Source organism: Tachypleus tridentatus, chromosome 6 (assembly GCF_004210375.1).
Source record: "Tachypleus tridentatus isolate NWPU-2018 chromosome 6, ASM421037v1, whole genome shotgun sequence".
Classification (NCBI taxonomy): domain Eukaryota; kingdom Metazoa; phylum Arthropoda; class Merostomata; order Xiphosura; family Limulidae; genus Tachypleus; species Tachypleus tridentatus.
Genome location: NC_134830.1, coordinates 68,437,653 through 68,459,638, shown reverse-complemented (window position 1 = coordinate 68,459,638; position 21,986 = coordinate 68,437,653). Strand labels below are relative to the sequence as shown.

General features: G+C 32.3%; 1 protein-coding gene across 9 annotated transcripts in view; it reads left to right on the top strand.

Annotated features, from left to right (window-relative positions):
* LOC143252743 (RNA-binding motif, single-stranded-interacting protein 1-like) overlaps positions 1–21,986 on the top strand; it is a 149,288-nt gene that overhangs the window by 21,961 nt on the left and 105,341 nt on the right. For all 9 annotated transcript variants that reach the window (XM_076505350.1, XM_076505355.1, XM_076505348.1 and 6 more), the window contains 2 exons: positions 14,910–15,119; positions 16,945–17,022. In XM_076505350.1, coding sequence (XP_076361465.1) covers positions 14,910–15,119; positions 16,945–17,022 — 288 coding nt within the window. The remainder of the gene's footprint in view (positions 1–14,909; positions 15,120–16,944; positions 17,023–21,986) is intronic.

The following is a 21,986-nucleotide window of genomic DNA, read 5'->3' as shown; positions in this document are numbered from 1 at the left end:
AGTCTAGAGGTCTGTGTTTTTGAAAATTGGATCTATTATACTGGCCAAATGAATGCCATATTCATTTGATCACATGACACATGCCAGGTACTTTCAATCTAGCAGATCATCTTGTACACCTAGATGAGATCTATCCATCAGAGTGGGCATTAGTTTTTCTTGTTTTCAGGGACCTTTGCTATTGATGGGGTTCTCCACAATTGGAAAATTTTGCCATGGGTGGCAGTACTAAGTTCCCCCTCCTTTGGTCAACTGTACCACATTCACAGGCTTTGATGGTCATTGCATTCAGCCAGGATTTTGTACCATCCCATCTGATTTACTTCATCAGGTGATTTCTATTATTCTTTCCACTCCTTGTCAAGTCCTCCTTTTTGCACCCTGAGGCTTTAGAGGAAAAACAACCATTTTCTGAAAAATAGTTTACATTTTTTGTTTTTTGTATTGGTGTGCACAGTTACACAACATTGAAGAACCAGATGAACCCTCATTTCCCATATGCTATGTCACATAGTTCCAAAAAGTACTTTTTTATGGTATAATTTGTTTGAAAAGCATGTTATTGTTTCATAAACTTCCATTAATGCATAAGAATGTAAAAAAAATCTCAATATTATAATCAAGCTATTGCTTCAAAATGCACAACAGTAACACATTTTTTATTAAGGTTTAAGATATAGGTAAAAACTTGCATGCCACCTTATACAAATGTTACAATATACCTAATTATTTAGTCTCTATAGCAAGAATATTAAAAAGCCTTTTCTCTCCTACAATCATCAACTGCCAAAATGCTTAAAGATAGGCTTAGTTCATTGCTTTACTACTTGTAGACCTGTTATTCACCAATACAGTTAACTTAGTCTTTTTTTTCAAATTTTATAATGTCTTTGCTTAATCTATAATTACTTCAGTAACTTTCCACAAGTTGGATTTCAACTTTTTATCTATCATGTGCACACTACAAATAAATTCTAGAGCCTTTTGGAAGCCACTGCTTCATCCACTATTTTCAATTGTTATTGTTTTAATTTTTGTTTTTTCCCAATGAAATTTTATTCATAGTCACTGCTTAAACTAGATTCTTTGAAGAACTATAAATTGATTGTTTAGCCTCTCTGAGGAACAATATTTGGTGCCCTGGTTCTTTCTTTCTTTATTTTTAAGGCTGCTCTGTCTTAATGGTAAGTCTTTGGATGACACATTTAGGTATTTTAGGTTCTTATCATTTTATGTTTCTTCCAAATGTCTATGTTGTAGTTATTTTAGGTGTGTATACATGGATAGTAAAATCTTGCATCATCTAGACTTGGTTAGTTCTAGTAGATAAGTGAAGACTGGTTACAAAAATGTTTACAATAAAATTTTAACACTTGTTAATATTTTAAAGTACAGCAATTTTAGATCAGCTATAAAAATGACAGTTTTAAACAATAATGAATGTTGTAATATACTTGCTAGTTAAATGTCCTAGTGAAAGCTTGCTTGTTTAAGGTTCAGGTTTTGCAGTTTGCATAGTCATGAAGTCAATCTTTCGTGTTAATGTTAACCTATTTCATTATATATTTTATTTATTTGGTGGTTCAAGTTCAAATGCTGCATAACTTTATTTTTCTGTTAGAACTTCTGAGTTATGTTTTTAAATTTTCATTTATGGCCAGGAATTTATCATTTGGAGATGTTTGCTTTAGAATTTTTTTTTGTTCTGTTGAATGATGACTGCTTCCATATTTTGCTTTATTATTTGATATGAAAAACATTAAGCGATTTTTCTATTTTTTCTTACTTCTCTTTCAAAAAGTGCAGGTATTTCTTATTTTAATGTCAACCATTTCAGTACCTCAGTAAAAATTTTACTGATTCTCTACTGAGGTTGATTTTCACTTTTTAATGCTTTTTCAGGTGTATAAATATGACATACCAAAACTGGCTAAGTTTGTGTCAATGTTAAGATTGGTTATTGATAAAGTTCTCTCTGTGTTTTTTTTTGTAAATGTACGAGTTTTAGCTAGAGATTTCATTATCATTGACAGATACAAATTCAGCTATACCTTTTCTCTTAATCTATTACAAAAGTCCTTTAAAATATTTTTACGTACTTCCTTTGTTGCTATCTGAAAGATCTTTTAGAGATTTAAAAAATCATTTTGAGATTTTATAATTGAAAAATTGTATTGCTACTGTTTGTATCTAATAGGAGAATGAAAAAAGGAAATAATCAGAGCATAGTATTGAAGTGTTCTTTTAGAACATCAATGTTTTACTAAAATATACAGTATGTTTATTTTAAAATATAAATTTTTTTATTTTATTAAAGGTAACAAACATTTTATTCTTTATTGTACAAAGATTTGTCTGTGTAAGTTTAAAGAAAAGATGGTATGTTATCTTACAGGTGCATTATAAAAGCATAACTTGTACTGTCAGTAATGTGATGTTTGTTTAAATAGATCCACCTTTTACATTTTACTGCACTTATTTCATGGATTTATTTTAGATAAAGTAATAAATAGAAATGTTGAATTTAAATTCACAACTGAATGAAATGAATGTTCAAATGGATAGATGTACTTAAAAAAATCAACAATTTTTTCTTTACATTTGTTTTAACTTACAAAATTCTGTTTTCTCTGTACTTCTAATCACAGTTACGCATATATTTAAACCAAACCCATTTCCATAATACAAAATGTGGATATAATAACTATTTTCTAGCTAAATATATGAGTAGGTCCTATACATTATATTTTTTTGCTTTATGAGATATAAATTGTAATAGACTTGTATGGTAAATGCTGACATTGTATGTTTTAGTGTGTGCATTTACATTAATTACTGTTTTGCTGTTTCCCAATTTTTGCTTCACTGATCGAAAGTATATTTACCTAATTGTTTACTTGTGTAGGTATTAATTTTCATTTTAGTTCATATTGTAAGTATATGAGTTTACATGCATTATTTTTTGTGAAAGAATAGGAAACTATTTATGATTTGAATTTGAAACATTATTTTGACATATGAAATAAAATATTCCAGTAGAAAAAAAAATCATCTAATGCCTCTTGTTTTTTCTATTATTATTTAAATTCAGTTTCTTATAAGTTAGTATATTTTATGTTTGGTCAAGTTTTGTTACAAGTTGTTAGTTTTTATCAGTAAAAGGTTATGATTACATATTTATCTTCTCCATTTGTTTTGTTTGAAGTACAAAAAAACAGTAAATGTCTTAACTTTAGACATGCCTCTTAACATACTTATGGATCACCATATAGAACATGTTTACATGCTTACGTAATTAGAAATATTCAGGTAACTTTTAGATAAACATTTGAAACTGAGATTTTCAAAGTTATGTACATGTTCATTATTGTGTTCTATAGTGATGTATTTTATCACTCCCACTCAGTCCTACTTACTTAAACTGGTAGTTGAAACACTGAATCCTCTAACTTTCCTCTGAAATATTGATAGTGTCCTGTATTATATGTTGTAGCCACATGGGGTATAATACTTTGTTTATAATTAATGTCAGGTCAGGAAAATGTGAAGTGTTAAATACTAAAAATATTATTTTTACAATTGTTTTAAAGTATCCATATAATTTAAATAATAATTAAATATTTACTTTGGTGATTTCAGAGGTTTTCATTTTGTTATCTGAAATTTAAATTTGTGTTGTTGTTTTTCATTATTGTTTATTTTAAAACTGTCTGGTGGAAGTAATTCAAAGTCTAGTCCATGTAAACTATAGTGAATATTTATTTTTACCTTTTCATGTTTCTACAAGCTTGAACTCCCAGACTGTTTTCAGTTGTTGTAGGCCTTTATTACAAATGAAAATAACTAACATAAAACAGTTGTGCAGTAATTCAATAAGTACAATCCAAATACTTTGCAGAAAAGATATTGATTGATTCAACTGTATCTTAAAAATAACTATATAACTAGTGTATAGTGAGAAAGTATTAAGTCAAATTAGAATTTTCTAGTCATTTTATATTCTGTAGGTAAATAACTTCCAACATTAAAATTATAGTTTACAATAAAACCTACATTTTATATGTATAAAACTACAGGTTGAAAAATTTACGAATTATATGATTGATTTTATATTTAGTTTATAGGTAATACTCTCATTTTGTAAAACATTTATATGGAAACTAGAAGCTTTAAAAATTCAGAGACCTAAATGAATTTAAGTGTGGAAAATTTCATATTGATCATTAAGGAGTGTTTTAATATGTAAATTTTTGCTCAGTTTTAAGTTGAGCTTTTGCATTTAACAAATGTTTGACTTGTGTTTTAAATCCTAAGTAGTAGAAATGTATGTAAATAGCTTCAGAATTGGAGGTTTTTAGTGCTACAAGCAAGTTTGATGTGATTTAAAAAAAAATAGTTATTAATGTGTAATGATCAACTTGCATTAGGTCCAGGTAAAAAGCTTGATTTTAAATTTAAATGACATTAGCATAACAATTGTTTTTGTAAAAATATTAAACATTCATCTTTCAAAAATAATTACGCACACCATCACACACGAGTAGAAAGTATATAAAACTTGTTATTTGTATTTATTTTTATATTGTACCCTTTTCTCTCTTTGTAAAATTCAATATTTGTATTGTAAACAGTGGCTTTTTAGTGGTTCATGTCACGTGCTTAGTTTTGTTATTAAACTGTAATTTTTCAGATCTTAGAAGAAAAGTATTTATTGTAGTATTGTCCATATTTGCACACGACACAAGTTTTCAATATTTAGATACCACTGTATCAGATTTCATAATTATTTGTGAAATTAAAAAGAGGCATATTCAGTCATTCCTAACTCATTAAAATCAACGGCGATACTGGTTAACAGTATTTACGTTGCACGTGTTGTTTGTGACCAAACTAAATTTTCGACTTCATCAGTACCAGTCGTAGCTGTGAGACTGAAATTAATGCATGTACTACTGCCGTGCTTGTCTGTAGGAGGCCTTTCTCCAACACCAGCATCTGGGGCCTCCCCGTCTGTCAAATGCACACCGCGTGATGTTTGCCCTTAAACCACCATCACAACTTGATTATTTTACAGTGTCGAATGTGAAGGTCATTTCACCGTTTTGTGTGTCATGACATAATTTATGTAGAAGACTTACGTTTTGGACTGATTGACACGCTTGAAACTACAACTCGTAAGACTCGCTGAATAAACGTAATTGAAGAAAGATCTATTTCATGATAAAATTAACGAATCGAAATGGAAAACATAATTTACAGAATCTTTGTGCGTGTTTTTTTCAGTACTGCGCAATGTATGCTTACGATTTAAAGTAGTTCTGTTTCGTGTTATGATACTTGTTGAGAAAAGAGAACTTAAATATTTTTATTTTTCTGTTTTAATAAATAAGTCTTATCACGATATGAATAAATTGTTCTACGTCAGTAATTACTTTTAAAAGAATAACCTTAGATAACTACTTTAGTACCAGGAAAAAATCTTTTACCAACAACAAATGGAATAAAATATACGAAACGCATTACAGTTGTGTTATGCAAATACGATGTAATGGATAAAACAGTTTAGAATGGATACACATTACAACACGCCCATGGTAAGCTACGCACAAGTAGTTGTACCAGCTGCTGCATGGGGTGACACTGTGCGTAATATCGTAAAATACATCTGGCTTAGTTATAATGTTCTATGAATGGCGGCGCCGAACATGTAAAATATGGATGTGCGCTTTTCGTTAAATGCGTGGGGGGAAATTTTCCACATTTCCTTCAGTTTCGGTCTGATCTTTCTAACAAACTTTTTATGGTAGAGCCCATAGGGTGAATGAACTAGAAATTTGGAGGGGCGAAGGTTTGATTGTATTGGGTATAATATAGGCTTTTAAAGATGGAGCTATTACAGCACTCGGACAGTGATGTAGATGATTTAAATTCATTACATTACAACACTGAATAACTGTCCCAATTGAATGAAGTATGAAAAATGTATACATACACACACAGCTGTTGAAACGTTTTCAGCTTGCATGCAATTTGTATCAAGCAACAGGCGATAAATCCAAATATCCTCATTTAGTAAAAAAAACTATTAGCACTTTGTACCTCATCATAACTCACAGTAACTCAGTGGCAAACCTTTAAATCTACATTGTATTTCCGGACAAATATTTGGGAAAGAGAAAACTTAAGATTTCAGCAGAAGTTTGTTGTTAATATGTTTAAACAAAAAACAATAGTCTGTAATAAAAAAAAAAAGAAAATAAAAAGGGATTCGTTGGTGGACACAGTGAATTAGCCCATTTTATACTTATGCGCTGATAAACAAAGTTGCGGTGTAACAGATGAAATGACTAAGAAACCATCTTAGTTGTACCTTTCCCAGCTGGTTTTAATTTGTAACTGATTTAAAACTTGTCAGTAACTTACGCGTCTTATTATAGTAAATGAAAGGTAATGAGAACTTCACTATATAAATTATTGTGGAAACTGTGTATAAAGCGTAATTACTACGAGAATACCACCATTTATTGTGTGAAAATTTATTGTAAACGAGTACAGTCACATATTGATAGTTTACGCTGTGGTGGATGTCATTCAATCAATCCTATCTGGACTGTAGAACAACTTTAGGTGTCAGTTGCATACCTGCATATGAAATTTTACAACTTAACTAAAATAATAATTCGAAATATACTTTTGCAGGGGTTTTATAGTGGTATTTTTATTATATAACACTTTTTTTATTGTCTTTTATAAATGAAATACAAAAGTTTCAATTTTCATTTCTGTGCAGCTCCAAGAACTGTCTCTCAAGAATGTGATCAACTCAGTTATCGGTGCTAGTTTATATTTATTATGTATCATCCCTTTAGAAGATAAAAAACATTGTCTTGTTTTTCACGTGACTGGGGTTCTTTTCTAACTATAACCTTTGGTCCTATGCTTCGCTGATGTCAGAGCACGTGATCTGAACAATTACTGTATTGAAATAGCTTCAGGTAACGTTTAAATATGATTAAGTAGAGTATTGTATAAGCCACTTACGTGAATATAGAGCACGTAACACAGTTTGAGCAGCAATTTATGGTTTTTCTAGGAAGTGACTAGCTGGCAATTCTCTAACGATGAAAAAATAAATATGAGAAATTGAGGAGACATAGTCTGGTAAATTTGTTGCTAGTTTATTTTGATGCTGTTTTCGTTTTTGGTAATGTTTTGGCTTTAAAATTATTATATCTGTTTGAAATATTTAGGAAGTTTCTTTTGTAACAAGATGTAGATTTAGTGAGTATGGAAAACGACGGTATCAGGCTATTTCATATGAAATGTCGGATTGTTAAAGTAGAATGTGAAACAAGTACATGTTTTTGTTGTTTAGCTTATTTAATCAAAATAAGCTCATTTCGACTCAATACACTTCTGCCAACGAGTTGTAAGTTTATAAATGCAATATTTAAATAATTGAACGTACTCTGATGCAGCGAAGTCTTCAAGGCACTTTCAATTGACTTTTGGTTTGTAAACGCCCCCCCCCTTAAAATACCCAAATGTTTGAAAAATTGGTAATCTGTAGAGGAATGATTTCGAGAATACGGTGGATGAGATAGTTTCGTACTGAAGTTTCTTTAGTTTTTGGACTGTAACGCGTGAGATACGAGGCCGAGCATTGCCATGAAACAGTATAGGTTCACAGCGATTGAGTATTGCTGGTTGTCTTCGGGACAACTTTAATGCATCGTTTTAAGTTTACAACAGTATTTTTCTGCTGTGATTGTTTCTCCTTGGTTTAAGAATGTATAATGGTTCACACCAGCTGACGACCATCAAACATTGACTATAAATTTCTTAGGGTGAAGAACTGATTTTGACGAATGTTTAGTGCTTCTTCATAGTCAAACCACTGTCCGGATCGTCGTCGATTTTCGTAAAGAATCCATTTTTAATCACAAGTGACAATTCTATGAAGAAACGGGTTGCTTTTGTTGCAAGTGAGGGACAAATTTCGTCTTGTTTGATGGTTTTCAGTCAGTTTATGAGGTATCTTTTTATTGAGTGATTTCACCTTACCAACTACTTCAGTATGTCGGGAAACTTCTCTGCAAGTTCTCTCCCAGTTGGCGAGTATCTGATCTAATTGAGACCGTTCATTCTTCCTCTTTAATGGCTGTTTGAGGGCGGACCCGAGGTTCATTTTTAAGGCATGTGTCACCAGAGCAAAATCTCTGAAACCGACACTGCTGTCGCCGCATTGTGACCAAGCTTGAACTCCTGTTACAAAATTACACGAATATCAATTTTAGTCATGGTGACAAAAATCAATATAAATATGATTTAGTTTCTGAAAAAGTTAACTTGAAATTAAACATACAATATAGCATATTATTCTGACAGATTTACGATAATGCTTCTCTTACAGCCACTACAAAAAATCGAGTTTCAAATTTGCACTTGAAAGTAATATTTCATATGCACCAACCAGCCTGATAAAATGTTGCAAGGATGTTGATCCTTATGTTAACTGTTGTTGATAGGTTCAATGTTCTATAATACAAGAACTTGTTTATTTAAAATACTTCATATTTATTAGATATAAATCTGTTTCAACTAATAATGTACCTAGCCTGACAAAGAAATGCCATTTTGAAAGGGCAGGTCCAAGGTCTCCTATAAATCTTACTCTTTTTCCTATGACAAACTATTTGCCATATTTATTTTCTAATATGTTACTATATTTTGTTTTGAAGTTTATTTATTGCAATAAATTTATTAAATAACTTTTTTTCCTTAAGTAAGCTGTAGTTCTTTTAAGTTGGACATGTGAATAAGGTGCTCAAGTACTGTAAGGTTGCATATTTGTAGATTTCACAAGTGCAAAGCTTATACTTACATAAAGTGTTTTTATGTTATTATTGTGGCTAATAACATGATTACTATTATATATAATGGATTAAAACTCCATGCAAGTTTATTTCTTTTCTAAAGATTACCTATAAAATAGTAGGGTTTCAAGGGAAGTAGCCAAGGAGATGTCATCAGTAACTTGTGCAAATTAGCATTAGCAAATGTTCAAACCTTCACTGAGTAATGTGTTTTGAACCTTTTAAAAGTCAAAATTTACCCTTTCAGTATAGTTCTAATCAGTGATACTTCTCAGTTCAGAAAGAGATAAAACCTGTAAAAGTAAAGTATTTACACTATACCATGTAGCTGTAATGTGCATCCAGTTATGATTCCCAAAAATAAGTTTCACATTATAAATACTGTAGAAAATGAGTTTCTGGCTAGTAAAGGATACTCTACATGAAAACTTTTGGCAAGTTCCAACCTTCAGTAGGAACTCTATTTAAATGTTGAAAGATGCATGTGAAACTGGTATTTTTAATAATAGTTTTCTACTTCAGTCACTTGTAACTTTTCAAAAGTGATATTAACTACTTTAGGGTATGATGCGTATGAGAAATTGATTGACTACAGATCTCGTTAACAGCTTTTATGTACATATAGGTATAGGTGCAACAGTAAGATTCATATTAGTCAAGGTGGCCTTAATGCAGGCCTCAACAAGTATTTTTAAATCTAGGAGTCAATTTAAACAACCAAGAAACCAGGCTCGATAAGGTGGCCTTAATGCAGGCCTCAACAAGTATTTTCAGATCTAGGAGTCAATTTAAAAAACTGAGAAACCAGGCTCGATACAGAAAATTTATGGAATATATTTTGAGTTTGTATGGTTATGGAACAAGACATAGTTTTAAATTAAAAAACAAACCAGCAACAACAAAGGGTTCATTATTAAAATTTATTATATGATATATATTAAAGTTAAATTTAAATATGTGCAATTATTAAAATAGTAGAGCAAATAACTAACTTGGGTGAATTTTTGCTATGAATAAAAGTAAAATAAAAATAATCATTAACAACATCGATAGGTCAAGCAGGTTGTTCCAGAATGTCTGAATCTACTCAACACTACAACACTGTACAATGATAAGCAAAGATCTTTTGGTGTGCATAACCTAACTTCATTACTGTTTGTACTACAAAATGGGAGCTGTATTTATCTTCTTTCACAGCAATGAATTAATGCTAATGGTCACATGATATCAACAACTTGTTAGTATAGCCTGAACTAACTGCCTTTAGTCTTGTTTGCATCTGAACACGTGTACTGATTAGGGGAATTGAGAAAAAAGAAAAACAATATGTCATGAAATTAGTAATTTGTTGTGCAACCACAGTGCTTCATTCCTGGAAAAAACATGGAATGCTTAATCCACTGTCAAAATCCTAGAAAGTTTGATTTTGGACTCAAAGGATGTGAAAATAGTCCCAAACTTTCAAAAAGTTCAGCACTGTTTTAGATATGAATTTTATTTAGTATACTCCTATACACAAATAAAATGGAAGAAAATACTAGGCACCATAATGAAAATTTTAGCCACCATGGAGATCTGGTACCTGAGATTTGTCAAAATCTATATTAATGGATGGACAGTTGGTAAAAAAAAAAAGAAAATCAAATTAAAGGGTTGAAAGGGCAACCTGTTTCATTATTTTTCACCAACCATCATTAACAACTTGCTCACCAGTTGACAGTGGTATCACTTTCATCATGAAGGTGAAGTATGATGGAGTATCTATTGAAGAGTATCTCAGTCACTAATTCTGGTGATCTACATAAAATTGATGACTTCCTGACTGCTAACAAATACAGGCAAATTCTGTTCCATGCCATTCTCTCAGGAATGTGATACACTGGTGAGGATTCACCTTCCAGTAACTCCCTTATTCCAAACATGCAGTAAATGGCTTGGCATGAACATGTGAACATTTATGAGGAGGTAGGGGTTTAGTACAAAGTGAGATAAAAAAAAAAAAAAAAAAAAGATGACTAAAGTTGACAGAAGTGGGAAGAGTGATACAGAACATTTGTAATTAAATACCACAACTGTGTATTGGTAAACCATATGGCAGTATGAAAATAAAGGTAACATACTTATGTTAGGGAAAAACTTCACTTGCAGAATATTTATACATTGTTCAACATGTTTACTTTTGTTTAATGTTTTTTTGGGTTACTACTTTTTGACACTAACTTCAATTTCTGGTTGTTTGTTATTTGAAGAAACAAATTTATCATTACTTGGACAAAACTTCATATTATTTTTATCAAATAATCCAAAAGAACCCACCCAGTGATGGAACATACAGCAATATCAGGTGGGATTATAAAGTACAGTATATACAAACTACATTGTATGACTAACACCCAATTAAACCTGATTATTTGTTGACTGAAAGGTTGATGAGACCCAAATAGCTTTGGGACTCTTCAAAACTGTTGGGAAGAGCTTCACTAACTTTTGAGATTTTTATAAAGAGCTTATCAACTGTTAGAGTGTAAGACTTTGGGCCTGTACTACAGTATGTGGCTATAAATATGAAGCATACAGGATATAGGTAATCATACACTGGATTATAAAAAGTTTTAAAGGGTTTAAGCATTTTTTTTAATTCTTCTTTTTCCATTTCTGTTAGCTGGTAGAAAATTGCCTACAAACAGGTAGTTTGAAACCACAATTGTAAGAACATTTTTTAACCTTAAACTTGTACCATATAAAATGACATTTTTTTTTTTACAGCATGAAAGTGAAAATTGTGAGAGCAAAACATAAACATGCTGTCAAAGACAAATTTATTTTTCAGATCACAAATATAAGTGTAGTATCTTGATAAACTATGAAGGATTTCACAAAAGTATAATCCTTTTTTCTTTGAGTGGATCCTTTCACTTAGGAGTAACTGAGGTATATTAAGAGTTGGCATTTAGGAATATGTCTGTGTTTTGATGTGTACTTAGAAATTGGAAATTGTTTCAACTAGTCCTGGAGAATTATGCTTTGGTCTGTTTCATAATTGCTGGAATGCAAATGATGTCACAAAAACATAGTACTTTTCCTAAGATTGATACCTGATGCTGTGACATATTCTATATTTTTTATTCAATTTCATCCTTGAAAAATGAATATGGTAGAAAAAAGATACAAGGCTCAGAGAAAACAGTGTAAATAGCTGGTGATGAACTCTGAAAGTTATAATACTCTTTTGTTGTGTGTGATGCTTTCTAGACTTGAAAAAGTGTTGGTGTACTTTGTTATACTCTCTTAATGACATAAAAACTGACAGAAATACTTTAGAATATTTTGCTTGTGATGGCCTGCAGAAAGGGTTTGTGAAGCTGAGGAAATAAAATATAAAATGAGACTCATATTTATTTTTCATGGAGAAACCATGATGAAAAAGATAATGTACCATCTTTTGTGACATGTCCAAAGTGAAAGATGCCAAAATGAAATGTGATTGAGAATTATCCTCTCAGGCTTCAGCCTATGAAAAAACAAACAAACAAATAAAAACAAAACCCAACATGGAAGCCTTGGAGGGATTAAGGTCTTGAAAATGAGATTACATGTATGTGGAATTTATGAAAGTCTTAAAAGAACCTTAGAATAGTCAGTCATCCCTCTTTATAGACTCGAGTTCTATACAAAAACTGTTTTGTAATAGATGTGAATATAACTTCAAAGGACTTGTGAATGGTTTAGTGTTGTAACTCATCTTAAGTTTGTTATGTAAAATGTTTCTTATAATAGACCATAAAGGTGGTAAAATTATCATGTAGTGTAGGCATTTGCTGATAAATTTATTTATCACTGTGCATAACCTAATGATTTAAACATATACTGTAGTACCAATTGTTTATTATTAGAAACTTTTAATGAAAAACAAAGAATGGACAAGAGCTATGATAATTTTAAATAACATACCTAAATGAAGGCAATTGTGTAATGAAATGATTATACACGATGATTTGTGCACAAATATTTAATATAAAGAACAATGAAATTTGTTACATTTACAGTCAGATTAGTATGTATGTATGTATGTGTGGAGTCACCCTAACTTTCTGGAATATTATGTGAATGTTGTAGTTTCTGAAATAGGTTTTTTGTATTTTTATTTTATTGATTGTATCAATAAGTTTGTTAGAGTAGTTAACATTTGATTGGATAACATATAAGAAATTGATATTTTAAATTAAAGAACTGAATTATGATTCAGTATTATTATTCTTTAGACCTAGGTTCAGTTGCATAACCAATGTAATTTAATAGCTTTGGATGTTGCTGTTGGTTTTAAGTACAACATGTACAATAAGTTAATTATATCACTGAGCTTATGAATATATCATACAGACATATTTAGAATCCAGTAAACTCATTTAGTTACTTCATGGAATAAGATTATTATTTGATTGACCATGAGTTGTTAGAAGTGTTTTCTCTATAATTCAGGTTACATTATGAGTGAACTGTGTATCTACTACATGATTCAATGCCCTATCAATACTGAAATTTGCTATGGGGAAGAAACCCAAGTGGCAGTATGCCAAGTATTGTATCACAAGAGTTATAACCAAAATCTAGTAAACATAGGGAACTAACATAGTTGTTTTGAGGTTATTGAACTGCTATAGAAATTTCCACTCAAATTATACAAAATATACAAGTTCTATCAAAAGTCGTTTAAAATTAACAGAAAATTTTGTTATAACAACTCGGTAGCGTGATGCAAGATATAAATTATAATCGGTCACTGACCATTGACATCATTCGTGAGTGTTGTCTGTATCCAAAATAAATTTTGTGGAAAAGGCTATTTTGATACATAACTTGTAACGGATCCTTAAACATATGAATTAAAGAGCTATATGTATTAAATCTTAGATTATACGATGTTTTATATACTTGATAGTTTGATGTAAAACACAGGCTACGCAATGAGATATTTTTGCTCAGCTGAGTGGAGTATTGAAACCCTATTTTTGGTGTTCCAAGCCCACAGACTTAACCGCTGAACTACCATGAGGTATACGGAATAGTGTTGATTCAGAACATACAACTTATGAAAATTGATGTTAATTTGATATAATCAGCCTGCAGTACATTACACATAAAATATATATATATATATATATATATACACACTAGCGAAAGCACTCGGGATATTAGGTTTTTATTTTAGATGGCGTTGTCAGTGAGTCATTTTTGCATAAAAATATAAACTATTGCTCCTTTGTGGGATTTGGCCTATTTATAAAGGTAAGCTTCCTTCTGAATTCTCCGATTTTAAACTTAAATGATAAAAGGAAATAATAAAACCTCATTAATTAACGGAACCTCTGAATTAGAAAACAACAATATTAGTTTATACATTTATTGTCATGCAAATATAAAAGTCGTATAAAAATCATTGTAACCCAAAAGGCACTGCCTGGTTTTTGTATTTCTATGTGTTAGAAGCTGTTATAAAAGGAATAACTTTTCTGTGTTTTTTCGCTAGACAGCCTCATTAAAAAGATACGTTAGCATATACCTGCCTGACTATGATTTGTGTAATTTGTAGTATACGGAATTTTCTGTATGGCTTCTCGCTAGCTTGCTTCATTCAAAAGATGCGCATACACCCACGCACATAATAACACCCAGAAGCTGTACCTTCAGGTTTCTCTTAGTATGGGTGTACAATTTCAGGTCTCTAGGTTCTTTCCTCTTGCAGCAATGGTGGCCACACTTTTTTGTGTGATTTTTCGCATTAAAAGATGCGTGTACGCACACAGATAAGTAATACTACCCAGGTGCACACCCTCAAGGCCCACTAAGTACATGTGCAAAATTTCAGGTTTCTAGATTGTTGACTGTTTGAGTTATGGCGGTCAGACACACACACATCCTTTTATTATTATAGATATATATGCTATTTCTTGGACAGGATTTTAATTCATCCTGCTAGTAAATCAATTTGATTTCTATTATTTCTTATGTAAATTTGTTTTATTTTTTTTCAAGGACGGCGAAAAGGCTGCGAAGGTCAAACTTCAGAAAAACGGTGTCGCAACAGAGAATGGTGACTGTGAAGGAGAAAAGGAGAGAATTTCCACATCTGATGGTGTTGGTGATACTATTATAAAAACAGAAAATGGGAGCTCATCCAAATACTTTGGAAAGTCTGGTCGCACAGAACTTGGTGCTGGCGACTATAATATCGAAGGAGTTAAGGTAAAAATAATTATTGTTAAAATGGAACAATAGAGCATTCTTTCCTACTTGATACATTTCTTGTTAATAACTGTATATATTTTCTTTCACATTTTGGCCTTTTATTTATTTCGGTTTTTTGTTGATTTATAGAATGACTTAAAATTTGGATCACTACTATATCTGTTGTATCTTAGCCGGATTTATGGCGCTGGTATTGGGCGAAATTATTCATAGGCACAATATAAGTTATATGTAGTAGCTGACAAATTATGATATATTATTTTATTTACTTTCATTCTTGAATTCTTAGTAACTTTTGTACTGAAATTGATAGCTCTGAAATAAAAGTACACAGTGAGTGGTGTTTTTTCGATGCTGGGAAATCCTTATTTAAGCCATTCCCAGAGGCTCAGCGGTATGTTTTCAGTCTTACAACGCCAGAATACATTTTTCGATAGCTGTGGTGGGCAGAGCACAGGTAGCCCATTGTATAGCTTTGTGCTTAATTATAAACAAACAATATTTACGATAATTCCATTGTTTGTTTCAAAGGAATGCTAGTTTATGCACTTCATGCGTACTATTAAAGATTTATGTATCTAATTTCAATATAAAAATAAATCTGTATTTTAACTATGCACATGAATATTATATCTATATATCCCAGTAATTTTAGTAAAATAAATGTGCATAAGTAGTGTGAATTAATTACAGATGTGTTAATTCGTGATTTAGTGTTTTATTACATCATTTAGGCATGAGAATTATTCATGAATTCGCGGTTTTCCACCACATTTATCATTGAGTCATTTTTCAGATCATTCTAGATCCGGTAAGAACTCGGTAGCTTACATCATGTTGCCATGAGAATTGTCGGTAAATATGCGGTTTTCCACCACTCTTGTCATTGTTTGAATCATTTCTATTGTCAGCGCAAATCCAGTGGAAAAAATTGGGAAGTGGTAGATATAGCAACGATCGTTTGTTTGCTTTTTGCAAAACGTCTGGCGGAAATATTGACTGATTGATTATAACTATATCACTCCTGTTACTAGTATATGGTACTAAGGAACATTTTTATTGATTGTTTGTTGCACATTCTGTTTTACTCTCTTAAAAGTAAAATGCACGATGTTTTGTGATTTGAAGCCAATTTTTCCCCACAAGCGTTAGTGTTTATATGAAATATTTAGGTAAGAATACTGCATATTTGAACAATATTATGACAATCTTGTAAATATTTCTGTATAAATTTATTGAATGAACACCCATATCAATTGTTCATACACCTGGTTATTTTGTTATCAAACAGTTATCTTGTTTGATCATGGAAAAGTGATTTCATTAGCAGTATATTTAATAAGAAAGAACATGACCATGACCATGACTATGATATTCTCCGCAGCCTTTCTTTCTCTGTTTTATGTGTACATCCATTAAGAAAAGACTTAACTGTTTTGAAATGCCCTATGTTAGTTGTGATGTTACCTTGCATTTGGTGTTAATAATTATGGAACTTGTGCATTCAGAAAAGCCTTTTTCTTTTTTAATCAAACATTGCTCCTACGAAACTAATTTTTAGCAAGAAGCCACCTATTTGGAGAGGTTCATGAATAAGCTTTATGATTTAAGTTTAAAATTAGGACTTGATATTCTCAGGGGTTACAGAACAGATAACCCGTCGTATAGCTTTGTTCCCAACATACACACAAACATTGAGGAAAACTTTCAGACTAAGAACTGAAAATGTGCATACTTCTCGTTTATTTTGGGTATTAAATTTTACTGTTTATAAGTTACGTGTGTGTACTGTATATATTATATATATATATATTTTTTTTAGAAAAATGGGAACGAAAAACTAGAAGTTTCAAGCTCCAGAACAAACGGTAACAAGCCCATGAATAACACTTTCAGAAGCGTAAGTGTTGTTTTTTTCTTAACGTTTGTTTTCAGAACTACATTTTTTCCAGTTACTTTTTAACTTTCATGTCTGATATGATACACTCATTGAGAGTGGAAACCCATTTTTATCTTGTTTTATTTTGGTTGTCACAGGATCTGTGTAACAACATCGTTGAAAAAATAGTTCCGTGCATGTCTGTAAACTAGATACAAATTTCAATTGTGTTGGTTGAGCTATATGCTCATTGAAAAGGAAATTAGTATTAGTTATAAGTTAAGGATATGGCTTAATTATATACGGCTAACGTTCTATGTTATTAGGTCTAGTAAATCATGTACGTCTGATTTACTTACGCTTAAATTTTGAGAAGTTTACTACAAGTTGATGAAAGTGTAAGATACTTCTTAGCAAAATAGTGTAAAGTTAATATTCGCTAGTGTCATGTTTATTTCTGTTTGGAATTTTTTGTTTGTTTTTTAACTTTTGGACGCATGTTGGATGCTGACATGTTGACCATTTATTTATCTTTAGTTCAAGCTGCTTTAAGTTATCCTAATTTGTAACCAGCGCATCACTCAGAACCACGAGGTTAAGTTTCTGTGCGTGTTATGTTCACCTGGAAGAGCCACATTGAACCCGCGACCGTCACCCTAATCTTGACAGCGAATGTAACGTGTTCGATAAAAGTCGCGCTCTTTCAATCCCTACGAGCTAAGTTCAACCTTGGGCTATGACGTTTTCGCTGCCTTTTTGCATACACAGACGGTGAAAGTTTATACAGTTGAGGGGTGGGATGATAAAGCCGTGATTTAGTATGTCTTTCATTTTTGAATAAATACTAATGTCTTAACTTCAAGTTTTGTTTATCAAAAATACTGTTGTTGTTACAATAGTACGTTACGTAATTTTCCAGATTTGAAAATGTGCCAGTCATTCTGTTGAATTAATTATCTCTTTATACTTTTAATTTTTTTATTGGTATTTGCGCTGTGTAAGTTTTTTAATAACCCTTCATGTTGAGCTGTGGTTGTTGAACTTTTAAGTATGACTGAAAAACAAGCTTATACTACAGGTTACAACAATGCTGTGCTGGTGTTGACAAATCTGTATTAGGATGTTTTGTTTCTGTGACAGTACCTTGACAAGAATAGTGATTATAATTCCACCTGTTTTGTTTTATATCATTTGTCTGTTTCCTTGCTTTTCAGGTGTTCAGATTTTTTGTTTAATATATCAGCATTTAGTTTGTTTTTATTTTAACATTTTAGAATTATCAGCACCAGAAAGGAAATGCATTCATTGTGGTAATCTGTAAAATTTCTTTCTATACAAATACGTCTTTTGTAAAGAGATGCAGACGATACTACGCTTAATTTACTGTAACATTTTATTGCATCAGTTTAATGACCTACTAATGAACATGCCCATATTTTTATTAGTTTTTACTTACCTGTATGGTGATGACTAGCTGCCTTCCCTCTAGTCTTACACTGCTAAATTAGGGACGGCTAGCACAGATAGCCCTCGAGTAGCTTTGTGCGAAAGTCCAAAACAAACAAACAAACAAACTTACCTGTATGACTTTGACAGTATGTTCACTCTACGTGTAAAAAAAGTTTTAAACTGTATATAAAATCATATGTAGTGGATTACTCAGTATTAATTTTAATTTGCTTGTTTATTACATTAAATGGTAGTTTAGTTTTTTGTGGGGAATAAGAACTGCTTGCACATTTACAGTAAATATATAATCTTATCGTCTTGACAAAAATAATTGTGGTATGTTTAAAATAAAGTCACAAATAGTGGAACGCTTGGATTTTGGTGAAGGATAGCGTAAAACGCGTAGTGGACTACTAAATTGCAATTTATTATTCAAGTACATGCGAGTCTGATGGCCTCTGGTGTAGGGCATCTATTGCCAAGTTCGTAGGGGTGTCTGAGAGTGTGTGTGGTAGTTTCCATTTGAATTATCGCTGCTTTACACAGAAAAAACAACAGCGTATGTTTATTCTTTTGTTAAGTAATTTCATCCCAGAAACATTTTGTGTAAATTCTTTTATAGTTTGAGCGTCAAATTATAACGCTCCCACGACTGAAAAGGTGGAATATTAGGTGTGACGGGGATTCGAACTCGCGATTCCTAGATTACGAGTCGAGCGCCCTAACCACTTGGCCGTGCCGGGCCTGATGTTTAGTGTAAGTGGCTTACACAAATACAATTATTGTTTAGAAGAATATAAGTAGTGAGTTAATTAAGTATTGTAATGACCTGTCTAAAAATAATGTAAGTGCGATTGTATACGTCCATATTACTCAAAGATTCCTAGTTTAAAAAAGTTGTTGGTTTATGTTAGTTGAATACTGCCAACGTAGAACAACAAAGATCGAATTTACACATTGCGCTATAATATGTGTATTTAGTGTTTGCGTAATCGAAGCGTGTAATGCTCATCTTTATGAAAATTTAGTTTTTACATTACTTCGTAAACGGAACAGTTTTAGCAACGCCTTTGGTTATATACTTTATGTACTGTTCTTTATTAAATGTTGTAAGTCGTGTGTAGACTATGCAGATGAAGAGAATTGCAAACTTTACGAACAGTTCAGTATAACGAAAGGGATTATTTTAGAATTATTCTGGTATCTAACCATGTTAAGCCAAGGTTCATGACTTGTGTCCCTTTGCTGCAAAAACATGTTGCACACTTTGTGGTCGTACGCGTTCTGTAAGAATGATGTCCGCATCCCTTTTTCAGTCAGATAAGAGTATGGATGCTATTGACTGATTGCATTGCTTCAAATCTATCAGTTCAACATCTGGTATGGCTGTGTGCATGTATAGCGTTGCACAAATATATTGAGGCAAAATCTATATATGGCATTAACCACTTATTTGAGTAGAGCTTCGAAAGATGAAAATAAGAAAAGGGAAAACAAAAATAAAAACCTTTTTAGCATTTAATGAGGAAAATGTGAACACTATGAAATTAGCCTAAATACTAGCTGGTCAAAAGTTTAAGACCATACCAAAAAGAAGTCCTAAACAGGGTACGAAATGCCCAACAAGAGGTCTCAGTAGTGAGTTGCACGGTCGTCATCGCGAATAACTTCAAACATTCGCTTTGGCGTGGTCGATATAAGCGTTTCAAGAAGGCTGGCTGGAATGGTATTCCAAGTGGTGAAGATGGCTTCACGAAGATCATGCACTGTTTGGAATTGACGCCCATTTCTATAGACTGTCCTTGTCATCCACTGTGTCGTGTAGAAAATGTCTCCAGTGGGATATCCTTATCTTGCCAGTAACGTTGGAAGCCATCTGGACCATCCAGGTTAATTTTTTTTCTCATCAGAGAACGAAACCTTCGTCCCACGTTTGGTGCTTCTCAGCAAAGTTTAACCGAGCTATATCGTGGTGTGGAAGGAGGCGTGGCCTTTGAAGACGTTTTTGGTTTTTAAATCCTTTCTTTCATAGATGCTATCTTATTGTACTTGAGCTGCATTCTGCGTCTGTAAGGGCCTTAATCTGGTTCGACGATCGGCTGGTGTCTTGCCGGACAACCCTTCGAATCCTTCTGCTCAACGCTAGCGAAATTTTCTTGGGCCGACCACTTAATTCTCGTTCCGTATCCCTCGGGGTCTTTTAAGAAATTTGCAACAGCGGTTTTACTTCCCCCCAATCTCACCAGCGATGGCACGTTGAGAGAGACCTTGCTTTTGCAACTCGACAATTCTGGCACGTTCAAACTGTCAACTTTTTAGCCTTTGCCATGTTTTTACCCAATGTAACACATGAGATGTCAGTGGGAGATGTTGACAACGCTAATGCTTGAACACAAATGACTAAATTTTGTTACGCGTTTAGCGATTAACGATTCGTTTTAGTATGGTCTTAAACTTTTGACCAGCTAGTATTTAGGCTAATTTCATAGTCATCACATTTTCCCTATTAAATGCTAAAAACTTTTTTATTTTTATTTTCCCTTTTCTTATTTTCATCTTTCGAAGCTCTACTGAAATAAGTGGTTGAGTCTGACAACGCAAAATGCATTTTTTTTTTGTTCATTGTCCCTAAGAGTTTGGCCAGCAGTGTATCAGAAGAAATCGCACGTTAGGTATTCAAAATTTATTAATTGTATTGTATTTCAGAATTTGTGCCTGTATGTTGGCGAGATTTAGACAGTTTGGTAATATAGCTAAAAAATAAAAAACTTTACTCACAAGATATTGGGCCCGGCATGGCCAGGTGGTTAAGCATTCGACTCGTAATCCGAGGGTCACGAGTTCGAATCCCCGTCGCACAAAACATGTTCGCTCTTTCAGCCGTGGGAGCGTTATAATATGACGGTTAAGCCAACTTTTCGTTGTTAATAGAGTAGCCCACGAGTTGGCGATGGGCGGTGGTGACCAGCTGCCTTCTATTTTTTACACTATTAAGTTGGGGACGGCTAGCGCAGATAGCGCTCCTGTAGCTTTTGCGCGAAATTAAAAAAAAACAAAAAACACAACAAAACACAAGGTAATACAATAAAAATATTTCAACCAACGTTTCACCATATTGGCTTCATCAAGACTAGCAGTACAAGTACTGTTCTTACATGACATGACCTTTGAAGAAATTACAGTTTACCGGGGGAACATAATGATAGAGTACATTAATAAGTGATTTTTATTACGTGTAGAGTGAAGATCGTTTTTTGTTTTTCTGACTTTATTGAGAAAATTAATTTCGTTTGTCAGTTGTATTACTGCATGGATAAGGAGTAACAGTCGATGAAGTACAGTTTGCAGACCATAAACACAGTTTTAGGTTCCGAACTTAGTGTGTAGTTTCGGGCATATTTTAATGCGCTAAAAATGGTTATAACACAGAAAAGATAACTGTGCTATATTGACGAGTATCAATAAATGTTTGAGTTATGTAGTGTGTATAATAAAAGATCTAATTAAATTTACAAAATACATAGTATTGTCTTATC